This window comes from Aquarana catesbeiana, linkage group LG03 (genome assembly GCF_042186555.1).
Source record: "Aquarana catesbeiana isolate 2022-GZ linkage group LG03, ASM4218655v1, whole genome shotgun sequence".
Classification (NCBI taxonomy): domain Eukaryota; kingdom Metazoa; phylum Chordata; class Amphibia; order Anura; family Ranidae; genus Aquarana; species Aquarana catesbeiana.
Genome location: NC_133326.1, coordinates 18,397,486 through 18,424,296, shown reverse-complemented (window position 1 = coordinate 18,424,296; position 26,811 = coordinate 18,397,486). Strand labels below are relative to the sequence as shown.

The window sequence follows — 26,811 nt, the reverse complement described above, 5'->3', positions numbered from 1 at the left end:
ACCTCTCTTTATACGGATGTAAACATCAGCTCTCCACTATGGTAACCTGGAAGCAATGACCTGGCATCACGGGTTACCCGGATGTAAACATTGGGGACCTCTCTTTATACATTTATGCATGGGATGGTGGCAACGCTTCAGTCCACTTTTGGTGAAATCTCTTTCTGGATGTTTACATCCGGGTAACCCATGATGCCAGGTCATCGCTTCTAGGTTACCATAGTGGAAAACTGACCAAAGCTGATCTTGGCTTTGTTCGACTGTCTGACCAGCTGGCAGATGCTCCGGTTGGTTGCTCAGGTCTCCCGGTGGGACTGGAGAGCCTGAGCAAGCCGCGGTAGGAGGCGTAGGAATGTCCCCTCCCGCTGCTCGCCAGAGCGGCTCCGATTGCTGTTACAATATACTGACCACCGGCTCTAAAAAAACGGGTGATGCCTGCAGCTGCATATCATCCCGGTACAGCCACTTGAAGACCAATGATATACCATGGGAGTGAGTGGGAGACCCCTGTATTCGATTATTGTGAAAAAACAGCAACGCAATCCCAGCTGTGAAAAATAAATAAAAATTTAAAAAAAACTGTGCATAAACATAATCAACAATGCATCAATGCAGAGGTGGCTGGTAACAGGGGTAGGTGCCGTCCACAAATGACTGTGCAATGGACAGCAAAGCCATACGCATAGCATGTTTTCTCTCTGGAGGGACTTTCCTGGCAATACTCGTGATCAAGTTGGTAAATGCTACATCCTCATCTTGGCTCTCGTCCATTTTCTGGGACAGCTTCTCAACGACTTTTAAAAGTTCTTCAATCAATTTAGCGCTCCTACTACTCCCCCTTGCAGCTCTTCTTGCAGGCGCGTAGGCACAGCTAGGCCCAGGTTCATCGTCCTCTTCTCCCAATGGGTCAGCAGCCCTTGCAGTTGACCCACTTTCCCCCAACGGCTCTTCCTGGGAAGCATGCTCTTCCAAATACTCCTCCTCCTCCTCTTCTTCTTCAGAATCGAGTGGGCTGTCTTCCCAGCTAGCTTGTGTTCTGAAATATAAAGAATTTATTGTGTATAATAAGAGGGCTTTTTTTTAACCGGGAACGCAAGGGAATGCAATTCCGGCACATTCAGCAATGAATGTATCTAATGGCAAGGAGTGCTGGAGGGTCTATTGATGCTGGTTGCTGGGGGATCTATTTTGTGTGGAGGTCTATTGTTGCTGCTGGTGGTGGGGGGGGGGGGGTCAATTGTCACTGGGAGGGATCAACTGTTAAGGAAGAGGTCTATTGATGCTGGCTGCTGGGAGATCTGTTGTTGCTGCTGGGGGGGTCTATAATTGTTGCTGGGGTGGTATTTTGTTGCAGGGAGTTCATTCTTGCTGGGGGGGGGGGGAGTTCATGGTTGGTTGTGTGGGGGATATATTGTTGCTGGGGTGGGGTCCAGTGGCGGCTGGAGCGCAGACAGGCCCCTCGAGGTCCACATTCACTCTATGGGCGGTGCCAGGTGCCGCGGCTTCTGTGTTGACCTGGTCTTCTGCCTCCTGTCCTGATTGGCCGGGGCGGAAAAACAATGGAAAAAGTGTTGACTCGCTGGTATCGCAGGGTGGGAGGGTGCTGGGCGCAGTGGTCTGCGCCCCAAGGACAACATAAAAGAGACCGATCTGGGCCTCGGGCTCTGGTCACGTGCTTGTGAGGGGATGACGGACCTGGTAGAGACCTGCTGGTCCAGCTCCCCGCACAATGCAGATACTGCAGGCTGGGGGGGCGCGTCGCCCCTTGGGGGACCGGCCGCCAACGGTGGGGTCTATTGTGGCTCACTGCAGGGGATCTATTTTACTGTTTTTCTTATTACCATTAACAAATTCCGTGCAAATCACTTAGTAGCACAATATTATACTTGGTTCTGTATTCTCTAAAAGGGGGGGTACCTGGGGGGTGGGTAGGAGGTGGTCAAGGGACGGTGGTCAGAATACCCTGATAATATGCATTATAGCTTTTGTTAGTATTGGGAAACTGCCAATATGAATGAGGATTGCTTACTCTCTCCATTCCAAGACTGGCCTCAAAAACTCAAGCTCCCGTCCATGGGCGTATAGGGGTGTTCTTTTTGCTCCTGAACCCCTCGTTGCCTTTCGCTGTTGGAGAAGGAATCTTTGATAACCGTCTTTGAGAATCCTCCATCTTCTTTGCAAATATTTCACTGTAAAAAAAAAAAAGACAATATTACATTTACTAATGTTTTCATTTCAGGTTGTCGTGGAAGTTTTATGAAGATGTTTTTTTTTTTTTTTTTTTCACAAATTTTTTATTTATTTAGTCAAAGGGAAGGGTCGATGGGCATTTGATACAATACAGATATATGTTCAACATGAACTGTACAATGAAGAAAATAACATCATTGAACAAGAAATTATTAAGTGGAATTGTACATACATCGTCTGGCTTGGAAAACAATGTAGTCTTCCCTTATCATTTTATTTGGAAAATAAATCAGTCCTGTCCCTGTGTAAAACACAGAGCAAGAAAAGAAAGAATCAGACGGAAATTAAAATAGGAAGTTGGAATATAGGATAGGAGAAGAAGCAAGATAGACTAGGAGGGAGAAGGAAAGGGGGGGGGGGGGTAGGGATGGAGGATAATGTGACAACACAAGTTTTTTATGTCTATGTTACCTAGAGAGAAATACGTAAATGACTCATGTAACACCAACGGGACGCTGTAGTTGACATAGGGGTCTATCTTCCTATTTCTTAATCTCCCTCTGTATCTGGGAGTACCAAATATGTCTTTGCCTTCATCCGAGTAGACAAACATGTTCCAAAGTGACCATGTTTTTGAGTATTTCTCCTGTTGGTTACGAGCTGACAGGATAAGATCTTCGAATTTATTGATTTCCTGAACTTTTCTGAGCCACATTTTAATTGTCGGAGGTTGTGAGGATTTCCACTTAAGCGGAATGCAAGCTTTAGCGGCATCAAGGAGATGATGGATAATTGATTTTTTATATATTTTTGCTGACACCTCTGACACATGAAGGAGGTAAAAGGCCGGGTCGTCTGGTATTTGCCGGTCTGTGAATTTCTGCATAATATTTTTGACTCCCACCCAATATTGTTTTATATCGGGGCAGTCCCAAAACACATGGAGTGTACCTCATTCCTCCTGGCATCTCCAACATCTATCGGAGGACGTCGGGAATACTCTACTTAATTTCTCGGGCGTTCTGTACCACCTGGTCAAGATTTTGAAGTTAGTTTCTTGTGTTTTCGTACATATGGAAGATTTGTATGTAAATTGAATAATACGTTGCTTCTGTTGTGAGCTGAAGGTATAGCTTAAGTCTCGTTCCCAGTCCGCGATCTGTTTTAGTGAATAGGTGTCTGGGGGAGTGATCAGGAGGTTGTACATGCACGACAGTGTATGTGGTAAAGTCCCTTCTGTTGAACAGATTTCTTCCAATGTTGTGAGGGGTTGGTCAAAGTTTTGTGGTGGAGGGAGGGATCTGAAGAAGTGAGTGATCTGGAAGGCGTTTAAGAATTTTAATTGGAATGTACCCGTGGGGTTCATGAGTTCTTGTAAGCTAGGCCAATTTTTTTGTTTTAGGAAGTGAGAAGCCTGTGTGAAGCCTGACGCCATTAATTGTTTAAATTGATCCTCCTGGTAACCCGGGGTAAAGTCAGGGTTCCCCAAGATCGGGAAGAGTGGCGAGTTTGAGGATGAAATAGATCCCTTTTTAATCAGAAGGGCGCATACTTTCATCGTGTGTCCTATAACAGGGTGGTATTTTATATCTTTAGGTAGGGTGTCGTAACACCAAGGTGCCCTAGTCAGAGGAATAGAGCTCTGACTCTGCTCAATCTGAGTCCATAATTTGAGGGGACTGTGTCTGTTCCAGTCTACTAGTCTTCCAAGATGAACTGCTTGGTAGTACTTGCGAACATCCGGAACTGCTAGGCCTCCATACTGCTTTGGCAGCGAAAGTTGTGATCTCTTCAAGCGAGGATGTTTGTGGGCCCAAATAAATTCAAAGAACAATTGTCGTACATGTCGGAAGAAGGTGGCTGGGATATGTATGGGAAGAGCCTGTATAAGATATATGAATTTTGGCAGTATGCTCATTTTTAATATGTTGCAGTGGCCGAACCAGGAATGTAAGCCTGACGACCATTTTTTTAATAGAGCACGTACCCTAGAGAGAAGAGGTGGGAAATTCAGGTCAAATATCTTTGATATGTGTGTTGGGATATTAGTACCTAGATACGTCAGAGCCGTGTTGTTCCATTTCAGTTTAAAATTTGTCTGGACTTGTGTCTTGAGAGTTTGTGAGAGGTTAATACCCATCGCCTCTGATTTTTGAAAATTAATTTTAAGGTTGGAAAGGGTGCCATATATTTTGATTTCCCTAAAGAGGTTTGGGAGGGATATCACAGGGTTGGTAAGGGAGAATAACATGTCGTCTGCGTAGGCCGAAATTTTATGTTGGGAATTCCCAACTGATATACCGATGTCTGGGTTCCTGCGAACGGTACAGAGAAAGGGCTCCAGTGACAGGGCGAAAAGGAGGGGAGAGAGCGGACACCTCTGTCTTGTCCCATTTGATATGTGAAAGGGATCCGATAAGACACCATTCGCTCTGACCTGGGCTGTGGGTCTACAGTATATCGATGAGATCCGTTGAATCACTTGATCTTCAAATCCGACGTACTGGAGTACTGCAAACATAAATTTCCAATTCACCCTGTCAAAGGCTTTCTCCGCGTCCGTGCCCAAGAATACGCAAGGAATTTGGGATTTATTTATTATATGTAGTAAATTAAGCACCTTGGTGGTGTTATCTCTAGCCTCTCAACTGGGAACAAATCCCACTTGATCTAAATGGATCAAGTGTGGTAAGTGTTGTTGAATTCTGTTTGCAAGGATTTTTGTGAATATTTTGAGATCTGAATTGAGCAGTGATATCGGTCTATAGCTCCCGCAAGAGGAAGGGTCTTTCCCTTCCTTTGGAATCACTGCAATATGGGCTTGCAGCGACTCCACCGCAAAAAGGAGATGTGGGGCCTACCGTATTAAACAATTTCACCATGTATGGGCTAAGCGATGATAAGAAGGTTTTATAGTATAAAATGGTCAGTCCATCTGGGCCCGGAGCTTTCCCTGATTTGGATGAAGCTATTGCCCCTTGTATTTCTTCGCTTGTAATCGGGTCTTCTAAGGCTTCCCTGGCTGATTCGGGCAATTTAGACATCTGAGAAGAAGTCAGGTAGTCTTGTATGGCCTCTTGCTTTGGGGGGCCCCAGCTATGTTGTAAAGAGTTGAGTAAAATTTTTGAAATTCACTGGCAATGTCATGAGGTTTGGAAATTTTAGTTCCTCGCGGTGAAGATATGTAAGGTATGTAAGTCGCCAGTCTTTGGTCTCTTAGGGACCGTGCTAGTAGTTTGCCACATTTGTTACCCGATTCATATGACATTTTCCTACATATCTGTATCGATGCTTTGGCTTTAAATTGTAAAAGGTCGTTAATTTGCGATCTGCAGGTAAGTAGTTCTGTCTATGGGCGGAGATGGGGATTTTATATGAGTTAATTCTAATCGTCAGAGGTCGTCTAGCAATGAGTTAAGTTGTTGGGTCCGTTGTTTATTAATTCTTGAGCCATGTTTAATGAGTAATCCCCTTATGACTGCTTTGTGAGCTTCCCACACAATGCCGGGGGTACAGTCTGCTGTGTCATTTGTTTGGAAGTAGTACTGAAGCTCTCTGGTTATCTCTGTTATTACTTCGGTATCATGCAAGAGGCTTTCGTTCAGCCTCCAATATTTCGTTTTTGAGGTGTGAGAATCAGTAAGAGCATAGGAGAGGGAGATTGGCGCGTGGTCAGACCACGTGATAGAACCTATTGTGGAGGTCCTGACAGAGTGAAGTTGTGAGTGTGGTATAAGGAAGTAGTCAATTCGAGAGTACACCTTGTGAGTAGAAGGTGTAATCTCTTTCTGTAGGGTGTAAAATATGCCAAACGTCCACTAGTTGCGCTTTATGTAGGACCTGATCAATGCGTTTACGGGAGCCAGGAGGAAAGTTCGAAAGTTTTGAGGACGAGTCTTCCGAGGGGATCATGGGAACATTTAAATCGCCTCCTAGTATCATCTGGCCCTCAGAAAAGTTCAGCAATTTTTCGATAGTTTCCGCAATAAAGACATCTTGGTAGGAGTTAGGAGCGTATAGGTTAGCCAGGGTCACCTTCACCTCCCCAATCTTGCCTTTTAAAAATAGGAAACGACCTGCTGGGTCTGCTATTGTATCTAGGCAAGTCCAAGGGACTCGGCTGGAGAACAAAATAGATACTCCTTTTGATTTGCTTTCCGGATTTGTAGCATGATAAGCTAATGGGAACGTGCGGTTCTTAAGTACAAGCAATTTGTCTTCTCTAAAATGGGTTTCCTGTAAAAGGGCGATGTCTGCTTTATGTCGGTGCAAGTCATGTAATAACATGCGCCTCTTTTCTGGGATGTTTAGGCCTTTGGTGTTCAAAGATATCACATTAATAACCTCCATTGTGGTGTAGAGGAGGGGGAGGGGGGGGGATAGGGGAGAAGGCGGGGGGTAGGTGGAAGTAAGGATTGAGTTTAGAAGAGAGGATTGGTTAGTGGGTAAGATGGAGGAAGAATAGGGAGAAGAGAAGAAGAAAACAGTAGATAGTGCACCCTATAAAGGGTTATTACACTTCAAACTAGTGAAGAGGCACTCTAAGTGCTGAGACGCTCCCCAGAACCAGTCTGGGTAACGAGCGAATACCTAATCGGGTTTGTGGAAAGGAGCAGCCAGTGAGGTGCTCACTGACCATCCCTCCCCGCCCCAAGTGTGAGGTGTTGTAAGAAACTGATGTGGTGACGGCAAACAGTCTGCAGCAAGCATGTAAAGATCTAACAGACATATAAGAACAGTAAACAATATAAAATAAAATATAACCTATTTAGTGTGATATGTGCCCCATGTTCTATAGAAATAAGATATATTGCTCCGACACAGCGCAAGTATGAAACAAAACAGATATAACATTCATACCATGAACTACCCCTTATCTCACTGGATAAAAGCTGGAGGCATGTACTCTAAGCTTGTTCCCTTTCTACACAAGTCTTATGTCAGTGTACATTGTGCTCAACTTACACGACGGACCAGGAGGGTTTACCCTGTAAAGTAAAGTGAATCAATTGCTGTAAGAGCAAACTTCATATAGTTCCCAAAGTGCATGGATTTGTAGTAAAAGAAAAGAAGAACGAACAGAGAGCATGCCAAAAAAAAAAAAAAAAACAGGCAGCTTTCCCCTTCGGAACCTCTCTAATGTTCATCAGGGAAATTTTCTCAGATAATGTAGTAGTCTCTGGGAAAAGTGTCCAGCAACATAGGTAAAGTTCATACCGATTTGTATATGCAAAGAACCAGAGTAGTTAAGTCTTACCACAGGGTCTTGAGTGCCGGAAACCTTCCCCAGGGGTGTCCGTGTTGTTCTGTGTTAGTCCCCGAGCGGGGCGGCCTCAGTGTTCTGTCATGGCAGACTCAGTCGTGACCTTGTCATAACCAAACAAACCGGGGACATCAGCAGTAGATCAATAAGAACGGTGAGCGGAGAGTTAAGGTCCTCGGTTGACGATGTTAGTTTGTCTTCTTTTCATGGAGGGGGGGAAAACATTTTAACAATTGAGCAGTAGGACGCAGTCATACCTCCGAGAATAGGGGTGAAAAAAAACTTAGCTGCGTGCGGATGTCTTCTCCGGGCAACTTTTTGTTAGAAAGATCATGACTCCCGAGATCCCTCAGAAGAGGGCGATCGATTTCTCCTCCTGGACCGTTGTCGGCGGGGGAGTTGGTTGGGAGGATGAGCGGAAGATCCTGGGCGCCCTGTGTTACGAGGAAGGATGGTCAACCAATTTGGAACTTGAATCGGTTCCACTCCCAGAAAAACAAAAAAGGCTGGTAGGTCTGCAGGAGTACGTAAGGTAAAGGAGGTAGCAGATTTGCGGAAAGTAACCGCCAAGGGAAATCCCCATCGGTATGTGCAGTTCTGTCTTCTGGCAAGGTCCAATATTGGTCTCAGCAAGGCTCTTCTCTGCAGAGTGGCTCTTGAGAGATCAGGGAGAATTTTAATTGCTGTGCCATCAAATTCTACTGCTCCGTGTTCCCAGGCTTTCCGCAGTATAAGTTCCTTTTGGTTGTAGTGATGTACTCTACAAAGTACATCTCTTGGTCTGTCTGGGTCTTGTGATTTAGGGCCTAGTGTTCTGTGCACTCTATCCAACTCTAGGGAAGGTGGGGGAGCCCCCAGGATTTCCTGAAAGATAGCATTCACTGTCGCTGCCAAGTCTTCCGTTCCGGTAGCTTCTGGAAGGCCGCAGCCTGAGGTTGTTGCGTCGGCTGCGGTCCTCCAAATCTTCTAAGTGAAGCTGGAGGTCTATGGCCGTATTCGTCTGGGAGACCTGTGAGCGTTCTAGGACTTCAATCCGGTGTGTGAGGGATGAAATCGTAGCTCCTCCAGAGTCCACGCGGTTCGTGAGAGCATGCAGGCCCTCCCTAACTTCCTGGATGTCTCTGCTGTGCCTCTTCAATGCGGAGTGCTTGCAGGATCTCTCGGATGCCGTCTGACACTCCACTCGGCTGGAGAGACATGCTGGCCGTGCTTGCAGAGCAAGCTCTCTGTATTTTTCGGGGGTAGTCTGCGGAGGCAGATGAGGTGGATGAGCACGGAGAGTCCGATATAGTAATTCCAGGTGAACGCGGTGCACGTGGCGCGGCTAATATGGCGCCCGGGGATACTCTCTTTGATCCTCGAAAGTATCTTTGAATTCCGTTTCGTGGTGTAGAGGAAAAAGTTGCCTCCTGCTGCCGATCTTGTTCGGTAATGTCTAGGGGTTATCATGCCTCTCTGATGTACAGATAATGCCGTCAGTATAGCGGGGCAAATCGGGGTGGCCAGGAGCTCTCTTCAAACGCGTCCTCACTCGGCCATTGCTAAGCCACGCCCCTGAAGATGTATTTTAATATGTATTGTCATAGTGTCTCCCAGTGTTAGTTCTCCCGCAGCCCACTCTAAAGAGCTGACTGGGGCAGAATGGCGCTGGTTGAGATCCGTTTTGGTAGTTGAAAGCTCCTTGGGGATGTAGAGAAGTGTTTGCGGAGTGGGGAGATGTCCGACAGTGAAGGGCCCCTGTGCGATGCACAGAACGATCGTCTGGGGGGGGAGGGAGGGAGTGTTCGCTCTGCAAAGACATTATTGGTTTAGCGGATGTATGCTTGTGTCACCCCTGTGTGCCTGATCAACACATTTGGGGGGGGGGACAACGACTGTGGCGTACACCTGCAGATAATCTCCCATCCACAGTGGACGGTAGTATAGTCCGGGTATGCGTTGTTCTCTGAACAACACAGAATAAGGATTCACGCCAAACGGTAAAAACGGGAGTCTTTGAATCCTTATGGTCGGGGACATCGTTCATGATCTCAAGCTTCCTTTGGCCCCTTTCACACGGGGCGCTTTGCAGGCACTACAGCACTAAAAATAGCGCCCTGAAAGAGCCGCTGCTGTCTCTCCAGTATGAAAGCCCCGAGGGCTTTCACACCGGAGCGGTGCGCTGGCAGGACGGGAAAAAAAGTCCTGCTAGCAGCATCTTTGGAGCGGTGAAGGTATACACCGCTCCTTCACCGCTCCTGCCATTTGAAATCAATGGGGCAGCGCGGCTATACCGTAGCAGCGCTTTGCGGTGGTTTTAACCCTTTCTCGGCCACTAGCAGGGGGTTAAAAAGCTCCGCTATCGGCCAAATACCGCCACTAAAACGACGGTTAAAGCAGCATTAAAAATAGCACCGTTTTACCGCCGCCGCCGCCCCAGTGTGAAAGGGGCCTTAGTGTAGCTGAAGATAGCTTACAGAGACAAGGGGTGGGAGATTATACATGCTGCCCCCCCCCCCCAAGACACGCCCAAAAGACTCCCCTAGTCATTGTTCATTGGTTGTTGTATAACCCCTCCTGTGTGAAGGAATGCCTGTGCTTGATTGGTCGATTGTGAAACCATGAGGCTATATGAATAAAATTTGCTCAGAGATTCGGGGCAGTTGGGTTTGAGCGACAACATCGGGAAGGCGACTATGTCTGTTTATTGGGGAAATGCGGGAGACGCGGGCTGTTTAAAGATGCCTTATACTGAAAGGGCGCGTATTAGCGCAGGTGAGATTGATTACGTATATAGCGAAATCTCCACGTCAAGGTACTTGGCCACAGGACATTCGTTTGCAAGTCTGCATTATATAAATATATGGTTGGGAAATCAACTGCAAGCAGGGCTAGGACAAGGGGTGGGCAGGAGGGGCACTGTAGTATCCTGTGAAGTGAGGAGGGTGCTACAAGGAGATTGGTGGCGGGATTTGTGTTGGGAGGGGGAATTTGGGGGGGGGGGTGGCAGGCGTAAGAATTGTTATAGGAGAGGAAATATGGGGGGGGGGGGGGATAGCCAAAGAGGATTTGTGCTACGAGGTGGAATTTGGGAGATTTGTGCTGGAAAAAGTGATACAGTACAGGGGAAAGGGAATTTTTTTTCTTTTGGGGGGGGGGGATTTGTGCCAAGAGGGATGATTGGGGAGTATTTGTGCCAGGAGGGGAATGTTGGGAGGGAATGATTTGTGCTAGGTGGTTGATTGGGTAGGAACTTGTGCTGGGAGGGGGATTTGGAGTGGGGGGAGGGAGGATATGCACTCAGAGGAATACTGAGGGGTAGAGGATTTGTGCTAGGAGGGGGGGGGGGAATTTGTGCTGGGAGGGGGGATTCCAGCAGGGGGGGGATCTGTACTGGGAAGAGGCGGAATGGTTAGGGGGCAAGTATGTAGATTAAGGGTTTGTGATGCCTGTCTTGCCACCATTTGATTTAAGCGCTTTTTAAACCGTTATACTCATGAGCCAAAGTGTATTTTTTATTATTTTATTTTAAATAAAAGCTTTTTGATAAGCTGATTTACACTATGGGGAGCCTCCCTTCTTGATCCTTTTTTTCCCTTGAGGATTTCCTCCCACTGCATGGAGTTCATTCTTTGGCGAACAGCCCTTCCCCTGCACCATCAAAGCCGAGAGTCGGTGAGATCAGTGAGTGTCGGTTGGTGAGTGCCTTTATCCTTCTATCAACTCCTGCCATTGGGGACAAAGAGCTGTTTCCCTTGCTCCATTACAAGCCTGTTTGACTCCCAAGCCGCCGGCTGGGAGTCCATCACTGCTGGTAAGGGTACCTCTTCATATCCCTTTCACTTACAAGCTGGATATTCCATCTTGTGGATGCCATCCTTGGATTTGGGGGACTCCCATTTCCACATTCCTTCTTTTCGGCTACTGCTGATTTCTTCGGTCTGCGTTTCCAGATGTATACCCATTGGTTTCTGGACTTCTGGTTATATTAGTAACTTAAAAGTTTATGTCTGGTGTTCTAGCCCCAGTCCACATGTTTCTAGCCTACAATTGCAACATTTTAGATTTTGTTTTTTCACTATTTGTTTTGTTTTCACATTTGGGGACATTACAGTTTTAGGATATTTTAAAATCTGATATCATATTATATCTTATTGTTTCATATTTGCTTCACTTTTTCTTGTTTCACCTCTAGTTATTTTTACTACTCCTTCCCATTATTGGGATGTGTAGTAGTCACAAGATTTTTTTATATATATCCTATTCACATTGGTTTTTGGTAGTGTTGGCTAACATCTCATATATGTTCCACTTAGGTGTTTTTATTCTACCACTCTAGGGTATATATTGCTGTCACTCTCACTTTTGATAAAGTTTCACTAATATACTTTATTGTGCATACCGTCTCTCAGAGGCTATTCTGTTTGACTTTGCTCACTAACGTACATTCATAAAATTTTTTAGCGCCACACTTATCCACACCAAGTATGTAGATTAGCCCTATTTTTTTTTTTTTTTTTTGAAGGGGGGGCGGTGCAGTTTGGCATGTTCGCCCTGGGCTCTAGATGACCTTGTCCCGGCACTGGACTGCAAGTTATATTATCTATATGATACTTGCAGAGGCTCATGGAATGTACTGAAGATTTTTCAATTTCCCAAATTTCTGAATTTCAGAATTTCCAATTTTCGGATTTCCGCATTTCCAGATTTTCGAATTTATGAATTTTCGGATTTCGAATTTTTGGATTGAGAATTTTCGGATTTCCGAATTGTGAATTTTCGTATTTTTGAAATTTCCAAATTTTCAAATTCCGAAAATCCAAAAATACGGAAATCCGAAAATTTAAAATTCGCAAATTCCCGAAATAACCGAATTCCGAATTTTTGAATTTCCAAATTTTTGAATTTCCGAAAAAAGCAAAAAAACGAAAACGAAAATGAACAAACTTTGTGTCAGTGCACATGTCTACTGAAGAATGTGGCAATGAAGAAACCTACAAAAGGAAGATTGAGCCAACATAGCCAAAGTTTTTTGGAAGCAATGCAATTTCCCCGAATTATATGGGAGCAAGTGACGGAAAGTGTATAAAGATCATTAACCACTTCCTGGCCACCCACAATGTACTGTGGGAGAGCGGGGGCGGCTGTAAGCAAAGCGACGTCACTGTACGTCACTGCCCACTTCCGGGTTTAGATCGTGCGTATGCGCCCCCCCCACCCAGCTCTTGCTGTGATTGTACACAACGGAAGCCTGTCAGAAAGTCATAGCCAGGAGACCATGAATTGCCCTCCTGTGGCCCATAAGAGAAGCCCAGCCAAACGAGCTCAGGCTGTACTTCTCCTTTAAGATCGCGAAGGGGGAAGAATAACCATCTCATTCTTTAACGATTAATCTAGTGTCTATGGGAATGTTTGACCATTCTTCCAGAAGTGCATTTGTAAAGGTTAGGCACTGATGTTGGATGAGAAGGCCTGGCTCGCAGTCTCCACTCTAATGCCGCGTACACACGGTCGGACTTTTCGTCTACAAAAGTCCGACAGCCTGTCCGACATACTTCCGACGTACCTTCGGCGGACTTGCGGCAGACTTTCTTACGAACGGACTTACACACACACGACCACACAAAAGTACGACAGCCTAGTACGCGGTGACGTACACCAAGTCCGACGAGACTATAAAACGGAAGTTCAATAGCCCGTACGACACCCTTTGGGCTCCTTCTGCTAATCTCGTGTTTATCTCGTGTTAGTAGAAGTTTGGTGAGAGACGATTCGCGCTTGTGAGACTCGTATTTTTCAGTTCGTTTTAACTGTTGTTCAGTCTGTGCTTGTGAGGTTTGTATCTGCTTTTCAGTGCGTTTGGTCAGTTGGCATTGAGAAATCTTTGTTTTATTGGCCGCTCGTTCCTGATTTTCAGGTCGTTCTTCACAGGCCTTGCTGTTCTTCAGTGCGTTCTGTTTAGTGCGTTCTGACCAGCCGACCGTTTTGAAGCCATGTTACCTGTACGTACTCGTCGTCGAGCTCGTGCATTGTATGTGCTTGGTGCTGTAGTTTATTCTTCAGCCCAAGACCAGTCCATGAACAGGGTGAGGAGGAGTTCATGGACCAAGAATTGGTTGCTTCAGCGTGACCAGTTCTGTCACATGCCTTTGCTCCGTGAGATCCGTGAGAATAATCCTGAGGATTTCAGGAACTTTCTCCGGATGACGGACCCCGTTTTTGACCGTTTGTTGGCTTTGCTGACCCCCTATATCAGCAGGCAGGATACCTGCATGAGGCAAGCCATCACTCCGGAGCAGAGGCTGGTCGCTACCTTGCGGTATTTGGCCACAGGGAGAAGCCTGCAGGACCTTAAGTTCTCGACAGGCATCTCCCCCCAGGCTCTGGGGATCATTATCCCAGAGACCTGTTCTGCCATCATACAGGTCCTGCAGAAGGACTATATTAAGGTAAGATATTTTTCTTTTATTAGCATCACATGTTCTTTTATGTAATCTTTGATAATGTGATGTATTTCTTGCTTCAAACACTACTTACCATCATTGCAATATAGTGTGAATGTCCCCTTTTTATCCTCACACATGCTGGAATTTTTTCCTGTTATTTTTTGTCATGCATGTATATTTTCCTTCAATAACCTTCCCAGCATGAAGTGATGGGAACATATCCACCTAGTCTACTCATTTGGAATGTATTTTGTTTGAGTGTATTTAGTGTGCTGCTAATGAGCAATTATCTAGATTTCACAACCCCCCCACCTAAACTCACTCCAAATAGTGTGCTGCTAATGAGCAATTATCTAGATTTCACAACCCCCCACCCCCCCCCCCACCTAAACTCACTCCAAATAGTGTGCTGCTAATGAGCAATTATCTAGATTTCACAACCCCCCCACCCCCCCCACCCCCACCTAAACTCACTCCAAATAGTGTGCTGCTAATGAGCAATTATCTAGATTTCACAACCCCCCCACCCCCCCCCCCATCTAAACTCACTCCAAATAGTGTGCTGCTAATGAGCAATTATCTAGATTTCACAACCCCCCCCCCCCACCTAAACTCACTCCAAATAGTGTGCTGCTAATGAGCAATTATCTAGATTTCACAACCCCCCCACCCCCACCCTCGTTAAAATTTGCTTGAATGTTCTGTGGTGTTGATTTGTCTAAAGCAAATATATGTTGCACTTTGCAAAATGCATGTGCACTCTACAAGTGCATTTGTTCCAGTGCTTTAGTAAATGAGCAGAAGCTCTGCTGATTTCCATCATCAAATCATATGCAAGCCTCAAAGTGTTTTCATTAATTGCCCTTGCATGTGATTGTGTACTCCTTGCAACATGAATGCCTTTTTACATTACCTCATTTACTGTAAGCTGGTTAGCAACTGCACCTGCAGAGTGCGACAACTGCAGTCTTGTAGCCTTTTTAGTCCCTAAATTCCTGCGTGTCCTAAAAGTAATTTTTTTTAGGGATTTCACAACCCCCTAAAATGTAATCAATGTTCCATCAGAGGGGGTGAGCAATCTGATAAGTGTGCCTTTCCATATTAGTTATTCCAGAACAATTAAATTATTGAATGTTATACTGATGCTGGGGAATAATGTTTTTAATTGTCTAATTTTCTTGCAATGTTAGCTTCCAAATTAATTGATTTTGGTTTTCTTGTTTGATTTCCCAGTTTCCTTCAACGCCACAGGAATGGCAGACTGTGGCATCCCATTTTGCCAGCCGTTGGGACTTTCCCAATTGTGGAGGGGCTATAGATGGGAAACATGTCCACATTGTGCCACCACCCCATTCGGGGTCATATTATTTTAATTATAAGGGGTTCCACAGTATTGTTTTAATGGCGGTGGTGTCGGCACACTGATTTTTTATATGTGGACGTGGGGAAGAATGGCCGGATGTCGGATGGAGGAGTATTTGCCCAGACGGAGTTCTGCCAGCGTCTCCAGAGTGGTGGCCTGGGATTGCCACCTGATGAGGATAACGTGGAAGGACTCCCCTTTGTCTTCATTGCCGATGAAGCCTTTGCTCTCAGCAAGCACCTCATGAGGCCATTCCCCCAAAGAACCCTCACCCCGGAGAGGAGGGTTTTTAATTACCGGCTGGCCAGAGCTAGAAGAGTGGTTGAGAATGCGTTTGGAATTCTGGCCAGCCGGTTCCACCTGTTTCAAACAGCCATTAATTTGGCGGAATACAAACTTAATTTTATCATTTTATCGTGCTGCATTCTGCACAACTTTTTAAATAAGCATTCTCCAAATTATATAGGCACAGTTGGGCCTGAGGCCGGACAAATAGAAGCCAACCTTACAGGCCTGGATACTGTCCGTACTGGCTTGGCCCCCCAAAGTGCCCGTCAAGTTAGACAGCAATATGTTAATTATTTTATGGGTAGGGGGGCCATTGCAATGGGCCAGGATATATAATTTTTGACAATAAAAAAATTATTGATGAAATCTTGCATTATATTTATTGCTTGCCTTTCTTTTGGGCTGTCTCCTAGGTTATGGTCGAGCAGTTGTAGTGCCAACTGTATTGTAATTTTAAATGTCTAAATAAGCTCCATTGCCACTGTAAACAACTTTTTTACAATTATAACTAAAATGATACTGAGCCTTGAAATAACAAACCACACATTTATTTAATTCCTATAAGGAGATGTTTTTATTAATGGTTGTTATGCATTCAGTTCTGCATTTAGTCTAAAATGTTCATAGACAAAAATAGAATGATATCTTAATAATGTAGCAAAATATAATTATATCTAAATATTTATACCTAATCCACAAAAAAATATTTTTGGCTTTTTGATTTTCACAAACAGGCTTATTTTTTTGTTTTGGGAAAATCAAGTTTTGTTTTGTTTTTTTTTTTTTTTAAAGCAATTTTTTTGTTTATGTTTTTTTTTTTTTATCAAGTTATTTTTGTTTTTATTTTTTTTTAATAAAGTTTGTATATTATTTTTTTTGTTTTTTTAAAATCAAGTTTTTTAATTTTTTTTGGTTTTTTAAAATCAAGTTTTTTAATTTTTTTTGTTTTTTTAAAATCAAGTTTTTTAATTTTCTTTGGTTTTTTAAAATCAAGTTTTTAAATTTTTTTTGTTTTTTTAAAATCAAGTTTTTTAATTTTTTTTTGGTTTTTTAAAAACAATTTTTTGATTTTTTTGGTTTTTTAAAATCAATTATTTTTTTTTTTTTTGTGTTTTTTTGAAAATCAAGTTTTATTTTTTTGTGGATTTTTGAGGTATTTACGAGAAACAGCCCTCCTTTTTTACATTAGGTTAAACAGCCATTTATGTTCTGCCAAAAAAAAAAAAGAGAAGGCCCAGAATGGGGTCAGCAAAACAGGAAATGAAGGACATGATTGATGTTTTGGGGTTTAAAAAAGGGCATTTAGATTCGACCCAAAACATCAATCATGTCCTTCATTTCCTGCTGCATACGATCCAGCCGATTCCGCATTTCATCCATGTCTTTATTCCAGGCCATTATTTGACCAATTAGCCGTTGGGCACTTTCAGAGGTGAAATAGTCACTTCTTGTTGTTGTACCTAAAGTGGAATGAAACCAAAAAATGTATTTAGAAATATGCACACATACATAGTTTACCTTACCATAAATAAAGCTGTTGTCTCAGACACTGACCTGGTGGGGTGCCCATGTAGCCTAATTCCTCCACATCCTCGGGGGTGGCACTATTGCTTGAATGAAGCACAACCAGATCCCCTAAAATAGAGTAGACAAATTACATTAAACAAAAGGCAGCCATGCATAGATTAACGTAAGCTGGTGTGTCAGACACTCACCTGGTGGGGTGCCCATGTCGCCCACCTCTCCTTCCTCCACATCCTCAATAGGACTTGGGCTTATTTCCCAATCATGTTTTGCTTGGGGTGGACTGTCTTCTGGTTGTTGGCTGAGTGATTTTTCCCCTATGTGAAACAAAAAATTATTAATCTAATTAGCACACAGATATTTTAGTACATAGTAATTTTCCAACATTTGTAATGAAGTGGTTTGTGTAGAGTTCCTATTTTACCTCAATATTTAAAATTAGAAAGACATATCGGATAGATAGATATCAATATCTCAAAATATAGTTAATAATCTTTTGATCTCTCTCTATATCTGGAACAAAATCTCTAAATATCTAACTAAATGTAAAGCCAAAAAATTAAGATAACTTCAAATCTTCAAAAAGAATGTTTTACATTTCTATATCTATCTATCTACCTATCTCTATATTTCTCTCTCTCTATATATTTCTCTCTCTCTCTCTCTCTCTCTCTATATCTATATCTCTCAAAATATATATATATATATATATATATATATATATATATATATATATATATATATATATATATATATATATATATATATATATATATATATATATATATATATCTCTAGATATATATATATATATATATATATATCGATCTATCTATAGATATGTAACGAGGTTTATTAAAAGATCGTTTAAAACGATGAACAAAAAATCGTATAGGAAGGAAAAGCACATGGAGCAGTATACAAGGTAATAAACACAAGAGAAAAACACGACAAGTACTTACTTTTTTTAAGAACTTTCCGGATACGTCGGTATTGATCCGGCTCCCTGAGTTTCAGGTCAGACCATCTTTTTCTCAGTTGATCTTTGGAGCGCTGGACCCCAAAAGATGCCTGCAAAGTCTCCACGACCTTCGCCATTATTTTGGCCTTGCGCAAATTTGGCCGTGCGTACGGCCCATAATTGCCATCATAGTCGTCTTTGTGAAGAATGGCCACCATCTCCACCATCTCTTTAAAACTCATATTAGAGGCCTTAAATCTAGGCCTCATAGATTTCGCTGACGTTCCAGCCTCCGGGCTGTCTCCACTACCTGAGGTCGTCAACATTTCAGGTGTCTCCGCCATTCTTTAACTCCACTACGCGCCGTAACAAAAAATGGGCGGAGAACATGAGTTAAAATCGAACGTCAGGGGCGGGCGACGCAGGCGGAGTTTCACACATGCGTAGTGTATAAAGAGGGGCCTTGCGCACGTGTCGTACGTACGTTCTGTGCGTCGAATTAGGGGGCGGAGAACATGAGTTAATTTCGAACGTCAGGGGCGGGCGACGCAGGCGGAGTTTCACACATGCGTAGTGTATAAAGAGCCTTGCGCACGTGTCGTACGTACGTTCTGTGGTAGGTGATAGTGGACCTGGACGTTACAAAACGAAGGTAATTTTAGATATATATTTTTTTTTTTGGTTTTTATGGTCATGACTTTGTAGCAAGCGGCCTATATGGCTTGATAGATTGATGAGGCCTACATAGGGAGAAGATGATGAGGGGTTAGCCGAAACCCATCATAAAAGTGTTTTTTGTCTTGTGACTTCATCTTTTCCAGAATATAATGAATCCCCTATTTAAGGATCCAGAGTTCCTTACATCTTTTATTTCCAAATATCGAGAGATGAGGAATTTGTGGGAGGTGAAACACCCTCAGTATTATGCTAAGCATGTGAGGAAGTCAACGCTGGAGAGACTTCTGGCCTTTGTCCAGGCGACCATCCCGGAAGCAACAATGGAGACATTGCTCAAGAAAATTGGGGTCTTGAGGAACATGTATAAGAGGGAGCATAAGAAGATCCAGGAATCAAGGAGATCAGGAGCATCAGCAGATGATGTTTATGTACCCAGGCTGTGGTACTATAATCAACTCCGTTTTCTGGATGACCAGAATGAAGCCAGGCCATCACTTTCAACCCTTCCCTCCACCCTTCCCTCCACCCCAGCAGAGGCTGATGAGGAGCAAGCTGGGTCTTCCATCCTGGATGAACCAGATATGACCATCTGGAGTCAGGTAAATTATTTTAACAAATATTTACTGTACTAATATTAATGATGTTAACTGGATGTTATAATTGTCTAAAATAATTTGGCACTCAAAATTGTGTATACATATCAATTGACAGTAGTGGCTAAATATGTTTGGCACCTGCTTGAAATAATTATGGTGTCTGATTAGACTCTTTTATTAAAGAGAAGTATTCACATTGAATTTGCTATTCATGAGAAGCAAACTGTGTGTCATTGATGAACCCAAAAAAATATACTCAAACTATTGTCCTTTTTTTATACACAGGATGAGTCCATCCAGGAGGAATGTGGGGAAAGTGGCAGGCAGGAGGAGACCAGGCCCATGGACAGCCTGGAGGAGGCCGGATTCACCATCATCCTGGAGGAGGCTGGGCCCAGTGTCAGGCAGGAGGTGGCTGCTCCCAGTGAGGTGGCTGCTCCCAGTGAGGTGGCTGGGCCAAGTGAGGTGGCTGGGCCAAGTGAGGTGGCTGGGCCCAGTAGGAGCCTGACCGAATCCCAAGTGCCTCCCCTCCACCTTCCCAAAAAAAGGGCCAGGAAGGGGATGGTCACACAGGACGCATCCCTGCGCCTCATGCAAGAGGCCACCCGTTTTTTAAGGAGCCCCCCCGAAGCGGAAGAATCCTATGGCTGCTACTTAGCCAGCAGGCTTCTTCAGATGGATTGGGAGCAGCGCCTCATTTGTGAGCGCCTATTTGGGGAAACAATCCATAAGGGGCTGCAGGGCACGCTAACACAAAACACCCAACTACATGAGGCAGCCCCCCCTCCTCCTCCTCCTCCTCCTCCTCCTGCCACAACTGAAACACCAGAGCCACAGCCTCAAAAGAAGGCTACAGGGAAGGCTGCAGGGCAGCGTGGAGGAAAGGCTGCAGGGAAGAGAAGAAAATGATGACCTGGGTTCAGTCTGGTCTGACAGAAGACGCAGGCTGTTGTAGGACCACAGTCTGGGGACATCTAGATCATCTGCTGGTGCTGTTGATCTCTGGGATTCTTGGACCAGATTGTGCTCCCTCTTATATGGACTCCGCAAGATCCCAATTTTCTGGTACACCGACTTTTTCCAGCGTTGACTTCCTCTTTATTTTATTTTGACCATGAATAAATGGATCTTTTTTGAGTTTAGCAAAAGACTTTATGTGTTTTCTTTGAAATCATTGATTTTACACACAATGTTAAATTAACAAGGGACAACAATCTCATTGAGTTTGAAAAAAAACACACCAAAAATACATTACTAATGTTAATAATGTTCAAGTGGTAAGTCTTGAAAATCAAAAAATTTACGTAACCAAAAACGGTGCTTTGGTTTAACTTTATCTAAAAACTAAAAAATAATCACTATAAAAAAAAAAAAAATAATAATGGGTTCTTTGTGTTAACTTTACAAACCTAAAAAAAAAAAAAAGGGGAAAAAGTATTATTAGTATGGAAACATTGTTTTTAAAATGCATACTATATCATTCATGAGATCAAAGAGAAAAAGAATCCAGAAATCAGTTTGGGAGAACTCTGATTATGAACAGCAAAACACCTTCGTTCTTTATAGAGCCTTCGTAAAGAAGAAATAAAATGCGCTGCATTCAACGATCACAGATTTTGCAGCGTGATGAATGTGCTACCTACAATACGAACACTAGTTTTACTAGACCGAGTGCTTCCGTTTAGTTTTTGCTTATGAGCATGCGTCGTTTTTTTGTCCGTCGGACTAGCATACAGACGAGCGGATTTCGGGGTCCGTCGTAGTTACGACGTAAAGATTTGAAGCATGCTTCAAATCTAAAGTCCGTCGGATTTGAGGCTAAAAAAGTCCGTTGAAAGTCCGGAGAAGCCCACACACGATCGGATTACCAGCCAGCTTTAGTCCGTCAGCGTCCGTTGGACTTTTGTAGACGAAAAGTCCGACCGTGTGTACGCGGCATAATTCCTCTCAAAAGGTGTTCTATCAGGTTGAGGTCAGGACTTTGTGCAGGCCAGTCAAGTTCCTCCACCCCAAACTCCCTCATCCATGTTTTTATGGACCTTGCTTTGTGGACTGGTCCAAATCATTTGGTGGAAGAGGGGATTATGGTGCAGTCATGTTGGAACAGGAAGGGGCCACAAAGTTGAGATTGTCCAAAATGTCTTGGTATGCTGACGCCTTAAGAGTTCCTTTCACTGGAACTAAGGGGCCAAGCCCAAACCCTGAATAACAACCCCCACACCATAATCCCCCCTCCACCAAATGATTTGGACCAGTGCACAAAGCAAGGTCCATAAAGACATGGATGAGCGAGTTTGGGGTGGAGGAACTTGACTGGCCTGCACAGAGTCCTGACCTCAACCCGATAGAACACCTTTGGGATGAATTAAAGTGGAGACTGTGAGCCAGGCCTTCTCGTCCAACATCAGTGGCCTGACCTCACAAATGCGCTTCTGGAAGAATGGTCAAACATTCCCATAGACACACTCCTAAACCTTGTGGACGGCCTTCCTAGAAGGAGTTGAAGCTGTTATAGCTGCAAAAGGTGAGCCAACTCAATATTGAACCCTACGGACTAAGGGCAGGCGTCACAATACTTTTGACAATATAGTGTAGTTTACTATGCTTCAGTTAAGAATGAAGACAGGAGCAATCGGTACAGATCGCTCACTGTGTGCATTCAGAAAAGGAAGGGTCTGGTTAATTTAATATTTGCCAGCCACTTTGGGGAGACGAGGGAAGCTGGCAGCTCTGCAGGGGGGGAGACAGGAAGAAGGGGGAATCAGCACCACACTGGGGGATTAGGGTGTGTCCAAGCAGACCCGGCACACGCCTATGGGTACAACCTATATGCTATAGATGGTTTGTACCTAAATAGGGGTCTGCTGTGCTGGGGGGAGAGATTCATGGGAAGGTTGGAGGAGTATTTAACCACTTGCCTACAGGACACTTTCACCCCCTTCCTGCCCAGACCAGTTTTCAACGCTGTCACTCTTTGAATGACAATTGCGCGGTCATGGAACACTGTACTCCAACTAAATTTGTATCATTTTCCCCCCCATGAATAGAGCTTTCTTTTGGTGGTATTTAACTACTTTACAGACCGGAAGATTTTCCCGCTTAATGACCAGGCCATTTTTTGCGATACTGCGTCGCTTTAACTGACAATTGCGCGGTCGTGCGACGCTGTACCCAAACAAAATTCATGTCCTTTTTTTCCCACAAATAGAGCTTTCTTTTGGTGGTATTTAATCACCTCTGCGGTTTTTATTTTTTTGCGCTTTAAACAAAAAAAATAGCGACAATTTTGAAAAAAAAAAATATTTTTTACTTTTTGCTATACTAAATATCCCCAAAAATGTTTTTAAAACACAGCATTTCTTCATTAAATTTAGGCCAATATATATTCTACATATTTACATAGTTACATAGTAGGTGAGGTTGAAAAAAGACACAAGTCCATCAAGTCCAACCTACATATTTTTGGTAAAAAAAAAAAAAAAAATGCCATAAATCTTTCTTATAGCTTGTAGACGCTATAACTTTTGCCCAAACCAATTAATATACACTTATTGCGAGATATATATATATATATATATATATATATATATATATATATATATATATATATATATATATATATATATATTTTTTTTTTTTTATTTCACAATAAGGAAAAAAAAAAATTTGCAAAACCCACCAATTTATCTCTAGGGCCTCTGCTTTAAAAAAAAAAAAAAAAAAAATTATATATATATATATATATATATATATATATATATATATAAAATATTAAAAAAAATACTTGATTGTTACATGTAAACAAACCGGAAGTATAATATATATTATATTTTGTATAATATTTCAGTGTATATAGAAAACAGGTTTTCAATATCATGCCACACAAAAAAGTAATAACAATAATAATTTGGGAGATCATTTTAGCAAACCAAAAATTGGTGAACGAGGGTCTGCATACGACACAGTTGATTGAAAAACCTCAGTAAGGTTTGTACCAAAGTCCCATGTTGGGGAATAAATAAAAATATTTTTTTTATATAACATATTGCAAGTAGAGCTAAAATCATATATATAAAAAGACAAGAGAACTTACTATTTTTGGACTGCTCTGTGGCCGATAAAGATTCCCAATTCTGAAAACAAATGCACGCGACTTCCCGCCATGCCGCGTCCTGTTGGCTGCAGTCTTTATATGCCGCATTTGAAGTGTCAAATATTGCAGGACGTTCCCTGACAAGACCGATGATCTGCTCATTGCACAGCACAGATCTCTCCCTTCTAGCTGCCATCTTTAGTTCTCTATACACACAGGACATGTGACATGTGCTTGGGGGGGGGAGGAGCAGCAAAGTCTAGGCTAGGATGAGCAGGGATCATAACAGGATAAAATAAAGACTGGAAAGCGGCTCAAAGTAGCTGGAAGATTTACCCCCCCCCTTCATGATCGGGCCCATTTTAATTACCTCCAGTCCAGGCCTTTTCTGGCACTTTTTGTTTACATGTAATGCTGGCCATACACTATACGAAAAATCGGCCGAAAAATCGTTCGTATAGACACTTCGTTCGTTTTTCGGCAAGTTAATGGGCACAAATCGATAATCGTTTGTGACGTTTTTGTGGGGAAAAAACGAACGGGAAGTTTGGAAAATTTCTGCCGAACGTACGATAAATTGCAAGGTTAATGTGTTTCCCGTCCGAACTGTCTGCACTAGGTATATGTAAAAAAACGAACAAAAATGATTTATTCATGTCCACTGAACAATTTATCGGTCATTATATGATGGCACGATCGTTTGCGGTCACGGTCGAACGTTCGTTTTTCGAAAATGGGTTCGGCCGATTTTCTGTATAGTGTATGGCCAGCATAACAATCAGTATTTTTTGCTAGAAAATTACTTAGAACCCCCAAACATTATATATATTTTTAAAGCAGAGGCCCCAGATTGGTGAGTTTTGCCATTTTTTTTTTTTTTATGTCACGCGGTATTTGCGCAGCGGTTTTTCAAACGCAAATTTTTTTTTGAAAAAAGACACTTTTTTTTTTATTTTAATGCAAAAAAACACAATACATATCCCAATTCTTTTATAAAATATAAAAGAAGTTACGCTGACTCAGACCAGGTTCAGACCATAGCCCCCCAACTGTCCCTGATTTGGAACAATGTCCCTCTTTCCTCCTCATCTGTCCCTCATTTTGGTCTATATAGTTCCATATAAAATGTACTTTTTATCGTTCAAAAAAGTGTTTCCCAGTGCTAAACTTTTCGTCCAATTTCTAAATGGCTACATTTGTAAATGTCAAAAGCCAGTATAAAGGAATAGTAGCGGTAAAAAAAAGCACTTGTGGGTTTAACTAATAATTTGTTTTTGTATTATTCTCCTTTAAGGGGGTGTGGCAGAGGGTGTGTCCTATGCCTACATACTTTTGCTAATAGGTGTCCCTCGTTCTCATCTCAAAAAGTTGGGAGGTATGTTCCCACTATTGCGAATTGGATGCGAGATCCCCGCATTCAATTCGCAATAGCAGGAGATTGTGACCGGCTCTCTATGGAGCCGGTTCACATGTCGCCGATGTGGCCCTGGTGTGAATTTGTACAGCAGCCCTGTGCGTCTTTTGGTCCGTTTCAGGTCCGAATTCAGCCCAAAATTTCAGGCTGAAATCGGACCTGGTACGGTGAACCAGGACGCACCGGACCCCTGCTGTGAGCCGCATCGGCATCCAGTGTGAACCCAGCCTAAATAGATGCCAAACATGTCACGCTTCAAAATTGCGTACACCCGTGCAAAGGCAACTAGTGATGGGCTCCGGCGTGTTCGGATCGACGCCATCACCGCACACCGCCAATCATGGGCAGTGAGGCATTTCCCGACCGGCAGCTGTACATACACATGCTGCCCTATGATTGGCGGTGTGCAGTGCCGGCTTCCTGGTGGGTTCGATACGAACACGCCCGAGCCCATTCCTAACGGCAACAAACAATGTCAATTTTACTATCCATAGGCAACGCTTTCAGGCTAGGTTCACACATATGCGAGCGAGGTCTGTGCAATCCAAATTCAGCCATAGAGTTTGTATGGCTGAGTTTGCATCGCATGCGGACCAAAATGGTGCAGGACCCAAATGGTGCAGGACCCTTTCTTTGTTCCGCACTGGAATCGGATCACATGGGTGTTCACTAGGGTTGCCACCTCATCCCTTTAAACCCGAACACATATGAATTACACAGGTTCTGAGGCTAATTTAATGCAGATAAGGCACCAAGTGAGTTTAATTACCACCTTAAAAATCCGATTCCCGACCACCTCACGCAGATATACTGCGGCAGAAGGGTACGTACAGGCAGATTAACGTACCTGCACGTTGCCCTTTAAGAGGCGGCTTGCAGGCGTGTGCGCGCCCGCCGGGAGCTCCTTGACCATGATCGCGGGTCCCGCGGACTCGATGTCCGCGGGGATACCCGCAATCGTCTAACGGTGAGGAAGAACAGGGAAATGCTGATGTAAACAAGCATCTCCCCGTTCTGCCTAATGACACTGATCATCGCTCCCTGTAATCGGGAGCGGTGATCAGGGCCGTCTTTAAGGCAGGGCAAAAGGGGCAGCTGCCCAGGGCACTGTCATTGTTGTGGGGCCCAAAGCAGCTGCCTCATACTTGCCAACTATCCCAGTTTAAATTCCCTTGTCCCTTGAAGTTTTAGTCCTGTGCTGTGTCCCGATATCTCAGTGTGAAGTGCTGCTACTAATGCTGCCCAGCCTCACCTGCAGACCATGACCATGACTCACCTGCAGACCCTGTGTTTACATGTAAATAACCTGCATTCATATGTAAATAGCTGCAGCCGGCGGCATTGATATGTAAATAAAGGCGGCATTCATATGTATATCATGCTCCCCTGCAGTGAGGAGATGATGTGCTGTAAATTCTAGCAACTAATCAGTGAGCCGTAATGTGTGCTGTAACCTCTAGCAACCAGTCAGTAAACAGTAATGATATGCTGTAACTGCTGACAACCAATCGCAATTGCTGCCTGATCTGATACAGTAAACTGATTTTAAGTCTAGCTGCTATATATTGTATGTCTCAGAGCAAGTGGAGAGTGAAATTGCATGGGGGGGTGGGGCCCAAGAACATTTTTGCCCAGGGTCCAATCAATATTAAAGACGGCCCTGGCGGTGATCAGTGTCATGTCACACACAGCCCCTCCCCCCCACAGTTAGAATCACTCCCTAGGACACGCTTAACCCCTACAGCGCCACCTAGTGGTTAACCCCTTCACTGCCAGTCACATTTACACAGTAATAATTGCATTTTTAATTGCACGGATCGCTGTATAAATGTGAATGGTCCCAAAATCGCGCCAAAATTGTCCGATATGTCCGCCATAATGTCGCAGTCACGATAAAAATCGCATATCGCTGCCATTACAGGTAAAAAAAAAATTAATAATAAAAATGCTATAAATCTATCCCCTATTTTGTAGATGCTATAACTTTTGCGCAAACCAATCAATATACGTTTATTG

The 26,811-nt window shown here is 43.5% G+C and overlaps 1 protein-coding gene across 1 annotated transcript; it reads right to left on the bottom strand.

The window, feature by feature from the left end:
- LOC141134413 (uncharacterized) lies at positions 1-23,635 on the bottom strand. Its single transcript, XM_073623971.1, has 3 exons — positions 23,382-23,635; positions 2,030-2,189; positions 1-1,036 (listed from the first exon to the last, which is right to left on the bottom strand). Exons 1-3 carry the CDS (start codon positions 23,602-23,604, stop codon positions 607-609), a joined length of 813 nt encoding a protein of 270 aa, XP_073480072.1. The 5' UTR covers positions 23,605-23,635; the 3' UTR covers positions 1-606.
- Between the last annotated feature and the right edge of the window lie 3,176 nt (positions 23,636-26,811).

Excerpts from the sequence above, each read along its gene's own strand:
- LOC141134413 (XM_073623971.1), bottom strand. The coding sequence starts at position 23,604 with ATGTCCTGTGTGTATAGAGAACTAAAGATGGCAGCTAGAAGGGAGAGA. Across the intron at positions 2,190-23,381 it reads CACAGAGCAGTCCAAAAATA|TGAAATATTTGCAAAGAAGA; the intron begins GTAAGTTCTCTT and ends TTTTTTTTACAG. Across the intron at positions 1,037-2,029 it reads CCAGTCTTGGAATGGAGAGA|AACACAAGCTAGCTGGGAAG; the intron begins GTAAGCAATCCT and ends TTTATATTTCAG.